The sequence below is a fragment of the Porites lutea genome, chromosome 9 (assembly GCF_958299795.1).
Source record: "Porites lutea chromosome 9, jaPorLute2.1, whole genome shotgun sequence".
Taxonomy (NCBI): domain Eukaryota; kingdom Metazoa; phylum Cnidaria; class Anthozoa; order Scleractinia; family Poritidae; genus Porites; species Porites lutea.
This window is the reverse complement of record NC_133209.1, coordinates 21167333-21182166: the sequence shown is the minus strand read 5'-3', so window position 1 is coordinate 21182166 and position 14834 is coordinate 21167333. Positions and strand designations below refer to the sequence as shown.

At 41.6% G+C, this 14834-nt stretch overlaps 1 protein-coding gene across 1 annotated transcript in view; it reads right to left on the bottom strand.

The window, feature by feature from the left end:
* Positions 1–4037: 4037 nt before the first annotated feature.
* Positions 4038–14834, bottom strand: part of LOC140947514 (WD repeat-containing protein 19-like) — a 52738-nt gene continuing 41941 nt past the window's right edge. The window contains exons 36-51 of the mRNA XM_073396634.1: positions 14720–14795; positions 14533–14615; positions 13884–14024; positions 13340–13429; positions 12693–12780; positions 12448–12484; positions 11835–11944; positions 11110–11178; positions 10309–10386; positions 9920–10061; positions 9325–9404; positions 8640–8721; positions 8037–8187; positions 6840–6963; positions 5881–5957; positions 4038–4948 (exon numbers count right to left, since the gene is read on the bottom strand). Of these exons, the coding sequence (XP_073252735.1) occupies positions 4834–4948; positions 5881–5957; positions 6840–6963; positions 8037–8187; positions 8640–8721; positions 9325–9404; positions 9920–10061; positions 10309–10386; positions 11110–11178; positions 11835–11944; positions 12448–12484; positions 12693–12780; positions 13340–13429; positions 13884–14024; positions 14533–14615; positions 14720–14795 (1543 nt within the window). The 3' untranslated portion in view covers positions 4038–4833. The remainder of the gene's footprint in view (positions 4949–5880; positions 5958–6839; positions 6964–8036; positions 8188–8639; positions 8722–9324; positions 9405–9919; positions 10062–10308; positions 10387–11109; positions 11179–11834; positions 11945–12447; positions 12485–12692; positions 12781–13339; positions 13430–13883; positions 14025–14532; positions 14616–14719; positions 14796–14834) is intronic.

The window sequence follows — 14834 nt, the reverse complement described above, 5'->3', positions numbered from 1 at the left end:
AGGGAAGAGGGGAACAAGGGGAACAGGGTAACAGGAGACCAAGGGAAACAGGGGGAACAAAAGGAACAAGGGAAACAGGGAAATAAGAGGAACAAGGTAAACAAAGGAAATAGGGGAACAAGGAAAACAAGGAGAACTAGGGAAACAGAGGAACAGGGGAAAGAAGGGAACAAGAAAATAGGGACAAAAAGAACAGGGGAACAGGTCAACAGGACGAAAAGGGAACAAGGGAAACAGGGGAATAAGGGGAACATGGGAATAGCAGAACAAACGAACAAGAAGAACAGTGACATAAAGGGAGGAGGGAAACAAGGAGAAAAGGAGTACAAGGGAACAAGGAAACAAGGAGAACAAAGTAAGAAGGGGAACAGGGAAACAGGGGAACAAGGAAACAGGGGCAAAAAGAAGAACAGGGGAACAAGGGGATCAGGGGAACAAGGGCGAAAAGGTAAACAAGGGGAACAGGGCAACGGGAGACCAAGAGGAACAAGTGGAACAGGGGAACAAGGGAACAAGGGGAACAAAGGGAAAAAACAACAAGGGGAACAATGGAACAGAGGAACGAGGGGAACAAGAAAATAGGGACAAAAAGAACAGGGGAACAGGACAAGAGGACAACAAGGGGAACAAGGGAAACAGGGGAGTAAGGGGAGTAAGGCGAACAAAGGAAACAGGGGAATAGCAGAACAAACGAACAAAAAGAACAGCGACATAAGGGGCCCGGAGGAGGGAAACAAGGAGAAAAGGAAAACAGGGGAACAGGGAAACAAGAAAACAAGAAAAAACAGAGGAAGAAGGGGAACAGGGAAACAGGGGAACAAGAGAGACAAGGTAAACAAGGGGAACAGGGCAACGGGGGACCAAGAGGAACAAGCAGAACAGGGAAACAAAGGGAACAACAGAACAATAGAACAAGGGGAACAGCGAAATAAGGAGAACTGGGAAACAAGGAGAAAAGGGGGACAGGGGAACAAGGGAAACAGGGGAAGAGGGAAAGAGTGGAACAAAGGTAACAGAGGACCAAGGAGAATAAGGGGAACAAAGGTAACAGGGGAATAAGGAGAACAAGGTAAACAAGGGGAACAGGGGAACAAGGGAAGCCGCAGAACAGAGGAATAAGGGGAACAGTAGAACAAGGAGAAAGGAGATCAATGGAAAAAGACCGTCTGGGAAAAAAGGGAAACAGGAAAACAGGAGAAGAAGCGGAACAAGGTGTACAAGTGGAACAGGGGAAATAGGGGAACAGGGTAACAAGGGGAAAAGGGGAACAAAGCAACAAGGGGAACAGAGGAACAAGGCAACAGCTTATTTTTATTTTTAGTTTTTGTGTCGCTAATTTCCATCCGGGGGTAAATCAATTAAGTCTTGAGTAAGTAAGTATCCAGCCCTCCAAATTTAGATGTCATGACACATACTCTAACAATTACTTTTCTTTTTAAGTCTTGATATTTTTCCTGTTTCTCTCTCTCTCTTTGCTTTCAACGTTGTTGTCGCTAGGTACCGCATAATCAGGACTCTGTTGTTAGTCGTATAAACATAACAACTTTCTTTAATTTTCCAGACATGTTTCGACGGTACATCCGTCATCTTCAGTGTTACATATTTTGAAATCGCTGTTGACTCTGTTGTTATTATCATGAACGGTTACGTCATGCCTACGGTGATTCATCTCATGATCGGTTTGTATGGTAAAAGCCCATAATATTTTCACTTCTTCATTCTCGGTTATCATCCCTGCAAGGCTATGTTCGTACACTTGCTGTCGATACCTGTGGCCATGTATAGGTGCATTCGGTGCAGAGGGGTACCCAGCAGTGTATTTTTTCATATTTCATGAAGAAAAGATGGACGATTAAATTGAAATTGGGGATACTTAAGTAGCTTTTCAAGAACTATATTACGGTGTTGAAGAAGAGAAGACACAAGTAATAAACAAGAAAAAAACCCTGCAGTAGTATAGTTGTAGAGCTGTTTTAAAAATTTACCCTTCAACAGTCAGAACAATATATCGCAGTCAGAGATTCGGGGCAGAAATCATGCAATCACGTGGGCTATTTTTAGATAATCAATATACTGTGATTCAGTTATTTTAATTTGTTTCAAGCTCTGTCATACATCCCATCCAAAAGAAAGGAAAATAACATTTTAACCAAGGATATTGAACCTCAAAAGATATAACAGCATCTACAATGATCGCATTAATATATAACGAGAGGGAAAAGAGCTCTTAAATGCATTTCGTAAAAGCTATCCGTCACTTTTTCCTCAAAGAAATTTAAAGGTCATTAAAAGTTTCTAATTGTTTTCTAAAATTAAAGTTTGCAACTTCGTGACAGGAAACGCAAAAAGTCATTTTCAGTGAATAAACATCTGGTTGCTAATTTTTTATTTTTGAGACAATTGTGTTCTTTAAGTTCAAATAAAAGGCAACCTTAAGTGCTTTCCTTTGTTTGGTTAGCGGGCAGGTGTCAAAATCTTGGTTTTCATTTGTATCGCCTTAAAATCGTCTCGTCCATCTGTAGCTTTGTTTTGAACCGTTCGCTTGAAACAAACTCAAACCTTCAAGGCTAGGGTTACTTCAGCGAGTCAGGACTTTGAAAGAAGTTATTACATGATATAACATTTTTCCACCAATGGAAAAAACTGACGATGATCAAAGAAGTTTCCTTGAGGTCACAATACACACTGCTATTCTCACTTTAACTTCCATTTTGTCACTGGCAGGAAATTGTCTGGTTTGTCTCGCATTCTACCGAAACAGGAGATTACGGACTACCACCAATTTCTACGTACTATCTTTGGCAGTGGCGGACATGACGATGGCTGTATTCTACTTTCCTTTCGGGGCAGTGGCTTCTACTTTACGCAAATGGCCATTTACCAACTGTTACTGTCATTTTACCAGCTTTCTTGGTGCTTCTTGGGCCCAGATATCAACTTTTACCTTGGCACTCGCATCGCTGAATCGATACTTTTGCGTCGTAAAGCCTCACAGATATTCAACATTGTTTACCAGGAAGAAAGCAATCATTTCGATTGTTGCTTCATGGCTTTTTTCATGGGCTCTTTCTCCATTGTTTTTTGCAGCTAATCCTATTTATGAATGGTCTCCAATTATCTTGAATTGTCGAGCAATTTTCAAAGATGAGCAGGCGATGAGGATTTCCTATCTATCCTTTGGATGTCTCTTTATAGTTCCCATGTTACTGGTGATACTATGTTACAGCAGTATTTATCACGTTATAAGGCACCACAACAACGTAATCGTTCCATCTCTGCAACAAAATAACAGCCAAGCGACGAGAATTCAAGACATTAAGACCTGTCGGCTGGTGTTTGTCGCTGTTTTAGGATTTTGCCTTTGCTGGAGTCCCTTTATCTGCACAATGGTTTTGCAGTTTGGTTTTCAAATACCTATTTGTCCTTCTGTGCTGTCGATTTGCTTCCTACTTACCTCGGCCTCGGCTTACATTAATCCTCTAATTTACGGCGTCATGAACCAAACTATGAGAGTGGAGCTTCTGAAGATATTGTCATTAAGAAGTGGATAGGTGATCCTTCAACTAATTTTTTTTCTAGCATCTACCCTTCTGACTTCCTCCAGCTTTCGCCTTAGAGGTCTACAGTGTGCAAACAACCAACATTTGTCAATTACGTCCGCCTTAGACAGGGATCCCCTTTGATAAACCACAAGTGACTTTCCATCTGTCATCGTCCAGCCAGTAATTGCGCCTGAATTTTTATTATGTGAGAGAGATTTAAAAAGGGATTCGATGTATATTCTGCATCCAAGGGTCATTTAAGTGGAATCTAACGTTACTAGAAGTTTGTTAAAAAAAAGACAACCTACACTGCATTAGTAATCTCAGCCAAACCCATGGCAACTAATATAATCCAAAAAAAAAAACCACTTTATTGGAGTGCCAGACTTTGAGAACACTGTATTGGTCCGGCCCCGAGACCGAACCCACGACCTTCTGCTATATCATTCTGCGTTCAAGCACTCTTCTGGTCAAAGATACTTTCGAAACATCAAATTTTCAGTTCTAAACTCCATTTTATTAACTTTTTGAAACTGATTAAAATGGTGAAAGTAGCAAACTTAACATTGATTTTGCTACTAAGCATGACTTTACCTTACATTTCATTCACAAACCCCAGTTGTAAAGCAAACAACTGAAACGAAGTTGAGACAAGTGATCTTTTCCTATATACAATTTAAATATACTTGAAGCAAATTAACGGCAAAAACCACATAAGCGAGTTTGCCTCTGCTAGTTAACGAAAATGGTGGTTCTGAGCACGGCTCTGCGCGCAAAGGCAGTGTTTACACTTAGAGCCCAAGCACGCTGCCCAAGTAAGGTACTCGCTGGCCACTTCGCTGTCAACACACCAGGATTCGGGCGCGGTGCCGGTACCAGAATGGGAGTTCGAGACCTTGTATTCGGGAACTAATGTTGGCACTGGGTAACTGTGTTCACACGTTTTCTGTTAGTTCCGAGGAAATTTACTGCTTTGTACGGCGTAATAAGAAAATAATAATGATAAAAAAACATGTTACAGTTATATGTCAGGTACCCAAAGTGGGAACACAACATCATTTCGCGCCGTTACCCAGACATTAGTGCTCGGGCACCACGTGTGAGCAGCCCCAAAGTTGCAAAAGAGTTTTTGTTTTTTTAGTTACACAAGACTTGCTGTGATGAAAGTGATGCTACCGAAAATTTCTTCTAAGAGAACTCCAGCGCCCTGCAGTCTTCATTCACTTTTTAAATAAAAACGAAAGGTAAGAACTCGATAGGAGGCTTAGTCCAAATACACAATTGTTTTACTCTAATCTTTCGAGCCTGTCTTCAAGTACTCCGAGGGGTCTTTGATCACCTTCACCTCTGTAGCGGCGATGCTTTGTGAGCACATTGGACAAAGTGTTTCACCAGACTCGAGAAGACTATAATGGAAAATAATAAAGAGAGGAAAGGGTCGAGGTAAGTATAGAGCGTGGTATGTACAGAGGTGGCTTGCCACTATGTAAATTTATTGGAACAAAAGTAAACCATTTACATGAGAAAAGAGTTCAACTCCCACAGGATTTTCTTGGTACGCCAATATGGCGGCCGTGACGTCATGTGAAAAACGAGAAGAAGACCTGTTTATTAATCTGTGTATTGTGTATTTTCAAATTTCAAACACCTACTTGCCGGAATCAGTTGTGAATATTTTCCTTTATGAGGAGGCTAACCCTGTATCAATGTGTCCTTAATGTTTGTATTGAGCGGTAATTTTTATTCGAAAAAGGACTTGTGTTTGTAAGATATTTATTGGCCCACAGAAGTGCCTTTGAGTCATGATCAGGTGAATTTCTTTTTTCAGTATGAGCGATACTCCATTCAGTTAGAAAACGTGAAATTAAAGAACAGTAGGAACCATGGCGTTCACAGCACTGGAGGTTATCCCCGTTCTGGCAGCATGACGCTGCTGGGAGTATCGCTACTCGTTCCCGGATGGGAGGCAAGTCCCTCACAGGGTTACCACCCGCAGTATGTTGCCGGTAACCATTTATACACCTGTGTGAAGGGATACAAAGAAAGGAGCAGAGTTTCTTTTTCAGGAAAAAAAACGCCATGATAAGCTCAAACCCCAGACCCACAGAACCTTAGCACCGGCGGATCTAGAAGACGGGTAAGAGAGGACCGGGCCCCCACCTTATTTTTAGGCCAAATTGAAGCCTGCAGAGCCGGGAAGTATTATTTTCTTGAGGCCAGAGGCCCCTTTCACCTTACGCTCTGAATGAGCGGACCCCTCACTTACTCACTTGTCTTTTTCTTCCCTGCAGTGTTTATTTAATAAGAAAAACGGTTTCAAGTATTACACTGTACATACCTCATAAGTTCGGAGTGAAGAGCTGGGAAGGAACAATTTGGGCACACAGTCCAGTTATCCTTCACCATGTGCCGGCCCTAGAATTAAAAATAACGCCTATTCATTCATTTATGGAGATAAAAGATGAAGTCTGAAGTTGACTCACTGCACAGCAACTTGCGCCAGCGAACATTCGCGATCCTTTCCTTAGGAGACAGCGTGGTCAGAACGCTGAACTTCGCAATCCAGTGCTACCGCTTTCGATGATCACCCTGACCAACAGCTGGATTTGTTACCGGTATACTCCAACTTAGCACTTTGGCTAATTTCCTAAATAGCCAAATGGTTTTCCTCCTTCCAGGAGGGATTCTTTCACATTGCCCATAGTATTACCCCCCAAAATTTTGCATAACTATTGTTTCCAATTTCTCCTGGGTATCACAGGCGTCCCCAGAGAAATCGAAGACAATGGTTATGCAAATTCTTGGGCAAACAAGGTGTATTATGGGCAACGCGAAAATAGTGAAAATTGTTACGTTGAATTTAGGTCATTTCCCAGCCAAATGGCTATTTTAAGGTTGCGCGTGAGACCGTAATACCGAGGAAACAATGGTTATTTGGGGGTACATGTTGTGCATTATGTGAAAATGATCAATTACCTTATATATTTATGGCTGCGTTTACACTTAGTGCTCGAGTACGGTACTCCAAGGTCACTTAATGTGAACACAAAGTTATTTTAAGTACTCAAAGGGTCCCGTTCGATCCCCTTGCAAACGTTTTCTGTTAGTTCCAAGGTGTTCCACTACTTTGGATAGCCCCTGCTAAGCTCACGCTAGGGCGAAATTGAGCAAATATGTACACAGTTACATATAGGGTATCTTAACTTTTAACACAGCACCATTTTGTGCTGGTGCCCTGGCACTTGTGCTCGGGCACCAAGTGAGAACTCAGCCTGAATGTACAATTCCTTCACTTACCGTAATAATGCAGTATGGTATGGTGTTCTTACATTCTGGACAGTCTAGTTTTGTCTGAGGTACTTCATTGCTACAATAAGGACACGGGTCTTGGGCTTCTTCTTCTTCTGTTTTATCAGGTTTTCTAAAATCGCCAGAGCAAATCGATTTCGTGAAAAAGGAGACCGCGCGCAAGCATGAAATATTAACAAGAAATAATGTTTCTGGAATTTATTTTGATTCACTAGGCGGCTCGAGATTCGAGAAAGAAAAATCTTTGTGATTTTGCTGACGTCTGCTGTCCGCTGTCTGATATCCGATGTCTGATGTCTGAAGACTGTGTCTGCACGTCTGTCTACCTGTCTGTCCGTCGGATATCTACCTTTCTGATGACTGATATCTGACCTCTGCTGTTCTATGTCTGCTCCGCTGTTAGCTGTCTGTTGTCTGACGTCTTGAGATATCTTCTGTCTGATGTCAGCTGTTTATTGTCTGATGTCTGCTGTTTGCTGTATGCATATTTTTGATATGTTATGTCTGTAATCCACTGGCTGCTGTCTTTTGTCTGATGCCTCTTATCTGATGCTGGATGTCTGCTGTCTGCATGTCTTTTGATAATGTTATGTCTACTATCTGCTGTCTGTTATCTGATGTCTGATGTCTCTTATCTGATACCGGATGTCTACTTTCTTTCGCCTGCTGTTTGATGTCTGCTGTCTGCTGTCTCCGTGTCTTTTGATATATTTTGTCTGCTATCTACTATTTGTTGTCTGATGCCTCTTATCTCATACCGGATGTCTGCTGTCTGATATCATTTGCCTGCTGTCTGCTGTCTATGTCTGTTGTGTGGTGTCTGTTGACTGTATGTCGCATTGTGATGTTTGCTGCATACATGCCTTATGTCTAATGTTAAATGGAGGGGAATTCTGCCTGTAATACGACAATTTATCTCACATAGAATTTTGCTTTCTTACAAGGAGAGCCACAAAATGAAAACGGGATCAATAGGGGTTTCTGGGTAACCGAACACCTACCCCTTCCATCAGTCTCAATTTTGCCCTAAGTAAGAAGTAGGTGTTGACTTAGGGGAGGGGTAGGAGGTCAGTTACCTAGAAACAACCACTTTGCGCAATTAACTTGAAGTGAGCGTTTTATAGACTTTACTACTCAATCCAGCGAACCCTCTGGTCTCTGCCGAAGACAAACAGTACGGATTACCTGACAATTTGTTCAATCTTCTTTTTGTACTTGAGATCAATCTTTTGTCGATACTCGGGCCTCATCAACATGGCAGCGTAGCTGAACGAAGAGTTCTTCAGTCCTGAACGATGACACTCAATAACAGTGGACGTTAGAATAGGAACCACATCTAGTTAGCAAAAAAAATATATGCGGACATCTCTTTATCACAGAAGACAACGTACTAAATAGGAAGGATTCTTAGGCCAAGACCAAACCTCGAACTTTTCATGAGACGAACCGAACTTCCCTTTGGGTCGACCGTAATTTAGTAAAGTTCGACTGCTGGATAAACGTCGAGCATAACTGAACGTCGAACTGCGATGAAAAGAAAAATAAGAGGGCTCGAAGAAAGTTTATAGTCGTGCGGAGGAATCACACTAGCCATAATATTTTTTGGGCGATTTTTGGACCCCAAAAAGTGCTCGCGATCGCTTACAAGAATTGGTGATTTACGAGAAGTTCCATCTATAGGGCTTCGAGTCAGCAAAAATTTGGTGTTTTGGATAGGACATGGTTCATGGGAGGTGTTCGCTTCATGAAATGATCAGACATCAGACATGAAGTAAAGGAATCACTTACGTGCGGGGAATTTGCTGATATTATTCGCCACTCTGATTAACATCCGGGCACCTTTCAAGTGATCGCCACGCTTCACATGAAGCTGGAAGAACACGGGACCGAAAAAGAAAAAAAAAAATGAAATTGTGCAGAGACTCAAAACAACAACAGAGGAGAGGGGGGTTCTAAGAGTAAAATCCATGCAACATCCCTCTCTTAAGTAAGCGAAAAGAATCTACAAAAACAACCGAACCTAGTTAGCTTAGTTGGGAGAGCGCCAGTCTGCTGAACGGGAGGTCGCGGGTTCAAACCCCGGCCGGACAAACACTCAGGGTCTTTAAATAACTGAGGAGAAAGTGCTGCCTTTGTAATGACACCTGCGAAAGAAGTTAGACTTTCTAGTCCCGGATAAGGAGGAAAACCCGTAGGTCCCGTCTCACAGCACTCACATTTATCTGGTTCTTGTGGGACGTAAAAGAACCCACACCACTGTTCGAAAAGAGTAAGCGACGTAGACCCCGGTGGTATAGCCAACCTCTCCTGGGCTGGTTGGGTTATCTGTAAGGACACACTTAAATTGGAGCCCCGCTCTGTTGTGTGTTCCGCACCATATAGTGGAAGTGATTGAATAAACAGATATATAAATAAGCAAACAAACAAGCTCATAGAAGAAGACGAAAGCGGATATGAAGACATTCTCTCCAACCTTGACTAGAATGTAGCTGTGAAGGATCATCAGATTCTGTATCATTTCCGTGGGAATCTTGATATTGTGATCAGTCAGCTCTAAAACAAAACAAGAACAACATATAGTAGAAACTAAAGGTGTGTCAGGAACCAAAAAATCATTCTAGCTCAACATTAACGTCAGCTTTGCAAACAAACAAGTCCTAACAGTTCTAGTCTTGGTACCAACAAAGTCATTCATCCGCTACGTAGTAATCAAGAAAAAAATGACGAGACTCCAAAGGAGATTTGCGCCACGTGACCAAGTCTTCCCTTAACTTATGCTTTACCTTTCATTACTTCCACGCCCAAATTAGTAGCTTTCCAGTATTTCTGTCTACAACGATGGTTTTAGACTGTTTTTAGCTGCACGTTTTCTATTTTGAGAAATTATCAACATGGATCTGGTGTTTGCCGTTTTCCGTAAACGTCATTCTAAATCTCTCTAACAAAGTCCAAATTCTCGATCAGGCAGAGGGTACCATTGACGACAAGCAGCCCCGTTTTGATCTTGACCTCATTCCCAGAGGCCACGAAGAAGAAAAAAATTAGAAAACAGTTCGAGCTTAACTAACCCCTGTACATGCTGAATAAAACATCATGTGCATTTCTGTAGTTCCCAGCGTTCTGATCTTCCCGAGCAATGATGATCGCTGTGCGCGCTGCCTCACGGTATTGTTTTAACGCCATATAAAGACGGAAGAGATATTTTGCTTCCTGAAATGCAAGAATGAAAATTATACTTAACAATGTAACAATGGAATGAAATGGAATGGTCCGGTCAAAATAACAGGTCACAGCAATTTTTTTTTCTCAGTCCGTCCAGCGAAGGGCGCGAGAGAAAAAATGACCGGGGCGGCGAGCGACTTTGCGGCGAGGGAGAGGGACGCGCGCGCCCCTTCGTGACTTGTGGCTCGGTCCTTACCGCCACAGCGAAAGTTAAACTAGTTCAAGACCATTATACCTTAGGTATCCCGTCAGCTTCTCCCATAAGGAAGTCAATCAGTTGATGTGTCAGCACCTCGTCCGCAGCCTGACCAACCTGAAATATATATACAAGGCAATTGACAATACGTTGTAATTGGTATTATGTAACTGTATGACTGGCTGACTGACTGACTAAGTGAACGACAGCCGCAACCGATGTTTGCACACACCAACCAGTCGACCGACTACAAGACTGATTTGTCCTTACGATGGGGTAGCGCTAACAACGTCAGCTTTTAAATCTCTTTGCGCTGATACATTATCTTTATGAACTCGTTTGATAACTGAGTTATTGATTTTCACTCCCCCGCTGTCCCTTGAGTCCTTTTATCACAGGCGCACCAAGCTCAAGAGAGAGGATCATTGTCGCATGAAAGACTATATGGGGTTGCGTGGGAATTCTGACGAGCGGCCCGACCAAACGTTTTGCCGATGAACGCCCAAAAAACATAGAGGCTAGGTAAAGCATTCTGCTCTATGTTACCTACAACTCCCAAATAGCGCTTGCTAAAACTCCCATATTAATTCCATCCCCACGGTAGGGTGAGACGATCCTCACAAGTGAGCTTGAGCTAGCTACCTGTGGACTGACCTTTCCACTTTTCTATTTCATACATCTGATTTTTTGTCGTCTAATATAGAGTGACAGAGTCACGCCTAACCGCTACACTAATTGAACAAATCCATACAATACACTATTGCAATATATTAGACGCGCGGATATAAAACTTTATAAACACAGTTGGTAAAACCAAACTCTTGTATAGAAAATTCTTACTGTCTCAATGGCCAACTCGATGGATTCACCGTCTTCTCCTACGGGGCATTTTAGGAAGTGTTTCAAGGCCTACACAGAAACAAATAGTTTAGTTTTATCATCACGTTGCCTTGTCAACTTACAAAAGCCAATCAGTTTCTTCTTTGTCTACAAACACTGTTCTTTATACCATTTACTCCAAAGCTAACATGGTGGCAAAGAACATACAATGTTCCTTTCCATTACCCTTTTAGTTTTTTGGTAATTCTGTGAAACAACGCTGTTGGTGATGTCGATCATAGGACTCATAAACGACAACGACAACGGTAGCCGAGTAGAAATTCACACAGAGAAACGTTGAATTAACGAAGGCCTTACTGACATGTCTGTGAACGAATGCAAATGAGATGGATTATCTCCACACAATGTCCTTCCCATGAACAAAGGTTCACCGAAACAATAAAAATTCAGTCAAACATGGAACAACATGATACTCAAAAGCACAGCGCCCATTGAACACAAATTAAACAGTAAGGAAAAAAAAATAGCAATAATAGTTTAGTCTCCATGAAGACCGTTCTCTTGGCATTGGAAAAATTCTTATTGAGTCCTTGGGGAAATGCATGGCCCTTGATCAACACGTACTGCACTTTACTATCTTTAATTCTTACTGAGATGCTGCACAAGTTATTCGGTAGAAAACTGTTTATCTTTACACAAACATGTCCTTCTAACTGTCTGCTTACCTTAGCGTATTGTTTGGACTTTAAGAAAAACTTTCCCGCGAGGAAGTATTGTTTTTGGTTCTCGAAATACATAGCAATACTGGCATAGTCATCTGCTACGGCATCGTCACCTGTTAATTAAAGCAACAACAGGCTAGGAGAACTGATTTCAGTATTTTAGATAGGTAATCGGGTATTAGAGGAGGCCGTGCACGGAGGTTGAATTGTATATCCATGGGATAGACAAAGATCGTGTAACACAGAACTGATGTCCTCGAAGTTGAATGAGGCTGGCCAAGATATTTTTCTCCTCTAAATACAAAACGAACTCCAAAAACGCAAAGAAACACAAAACCACTCCTTGCTGTGGTCCGCTTCAAGCCAAACATTGTGAACACACCCTGCGCACAACTGGCCACATAGCTCAACCACTGAATACCGACAAGAGCATTTTTTTCCCCTGCTAATTCCGTAGTAAAACGTAACAAAATACGATATTCATCTATAAACAGAAAAACCGGTTACATATACCTAAGACTGATTAGCCAGAAGAGCAACACATCAGCTGTTTTGTTTAAAACGGAAGGGGCATCAGTTACACAAACCTTGCGCGAGTTACCGCAGCCACACTTACCAATTATTTCAGCGTACTGTTCCATCTGATTGTGAGCCTATAAAAACCATGAAAACCAGAATTTGAATTTTTTAAAAATAATGTTTTACTTAAATCACACTGTTAATCGAGGTACATAATTACGTAATAAGGAATTAGAATTTTGAATCTACAGCTGATCTTCAAAACGAGGGTTTTAAAGCACGGAAATGAACCTGTATCTTAGTCGTAGAATAACACCATGAAATGAAAAGCTTGCTACATACCTGAGCGAGCTGAAACGCTTCATCGTTACACCTCGACAAAACAAGAAACTGGATTGCGGAAGCAAAATCGCCGAGTTTCTGAAAGAATCTGTCGAAAAATACAAGATATGAAAAAAGTGATTCAATTTCATTATATCTTGCCTGTTTAGAGTGTTGAGTGACTCATGGTTTGAAACGACGTATATTATGTAATCGAGGTAGATTTTAGTGGGGAAACTATGCTCTTAAGGACGTTTGAGGTAGTATCCAGTCCAAATGGCAACACAATTCAATGCGATAGAACAATACGAATAGGCCTTGCGTTGCCTTTGACCTTTCCCTTATACGAACTATCTCCCTTACTCTTCCCTGTATCACGTGTGTTTAAATCGGATTTGTTACGTTCCACTGATACACGTATGCCAGCTCGGTGTTTAACCTTTTTGCCCCAGAGGTGCCAAAACTCATAATAGGCCAATCTCGATATATTAACATGCACGCTTGGCCTCCTCTTGGCTTACCACGAGGTTCAAGGCTGAACAAAGCACTTCTTTTGTTTTTTTTTTTTTGACCATAAATGAGAGCTACAACCGCTTACCATGTCTTCGTAATTGATTCAAATGTTGAAACAATTCTGCCACCAACAAAGTGGGAAAGGGAATTCTCACCTGGCCACCATTTTAGCTCCCTCAACAGATTGTGTCTCCTTCACAATCCTTACGGCTTCTTCAGGATTTTGCAAGTGATCAAGGTTAATTCTAAGGAAAGAAAAGACGAAATGAAAAAAAAAAGGAAAGCTTGAATCTAAGGAAAAAGCTTTCTTTAGATAAAAATAACTGTAAAAATAATCCAGCGTTTAAGGATCAGGAGTCATTGGCAATTACAAACGATTACAGTTTCGCATCATGTTCTGCATTTTCATCAGGTGTAAGCCAGCTGGGGCTGTGCAACATTGTGATGGGAATCCAAGACACGAATCGGATACATGTAATGGATGCAAACACTCAGTCAACTATACTGATGATTTAGGAGTGTCATAGGTTTGACACACGATTGATTAGCGACAGCAAAGGTAACACATTACAATGCAACAAAGTTGTACAGCCACTTGTACCGTCAGTGCTGTGCGACGCCCAAGCCCATTTTATTCCGGACGCCCCATCGGTCCATAAGTGCTAACAAGAGGGAAAATTAAGTCAATCAAATGCATACCTGATGACACTGTCATAATCTTTGGCTGCCTCGTAAGCTGCAGCGGCCTCCTTGTATTTCCCGTCAGCCTCCTTAGCCTTAGCGTACTGAGCATGAAGTTTTGGTGATGTCACGTTTGCTAGCAGTTCTCCGACCTTGGCCCTAGGAAGTTTACACTAATTAATGCATATCTAAACGGTTGTACAAATACGTTTCTCGTGTCATAGCGACTCGGAGAGCATTTGAGGACTGCACGATCAAGATCTGGGAGGAATAACAGAGTGCTGGTAACCTGGTGGCAAAAACTCGTTCTTTCATCTCGTATGAAAGAACATTTTGGATTTTGGATGATGTCATCCACAAATCCCCCAAAACTAAAAAAATATCCCATGAATTGACAAAGGCAGTATTTAAAACGGCAGTTAGAGAAAAAAACGAAACGAAAAGAAACGAAATCGCCCAAATCGGCGAGGCGTTCACTGTTTCTTATATATGTTTCTTATACGTATTCAAATGCGATAAGATTTTTAAGCGGTGTTGACGGCTTAAAACGAAATCCACAACAATTTGAAAACGCTGAAAGGTTTCTTTAGGCAAATGCCTTTATATTTAAAGCAGTATTTCCAGCATCTGCCTTTGCTTTCTCGCCAATAATACGTACGATACTTACCAGTTTTTTGTTTTGATGTATACAGTAGCAGCCTTTTCCCAGTACTGTCCTTTCTCGAAGAGCAAAGCAGACTCAGAATATTGCTGAAAGAAAGAGAAAACAGTTCGGATTTAGAATTAAAGATACATGACAACATAAGGTGAACGTAAAGGCATTGTGGCCAGCATCTCGACAGTATGCTACTTACTTTCATTGACTCCAGAATAGTGGCACACTCCTTCTTTAGCAGTCTGCTGGGACTCTTTGTAGCATAGTTAACACCCCTAAAGGCAAGAAGCGGAGACCGTAAAAATTGTTAACCA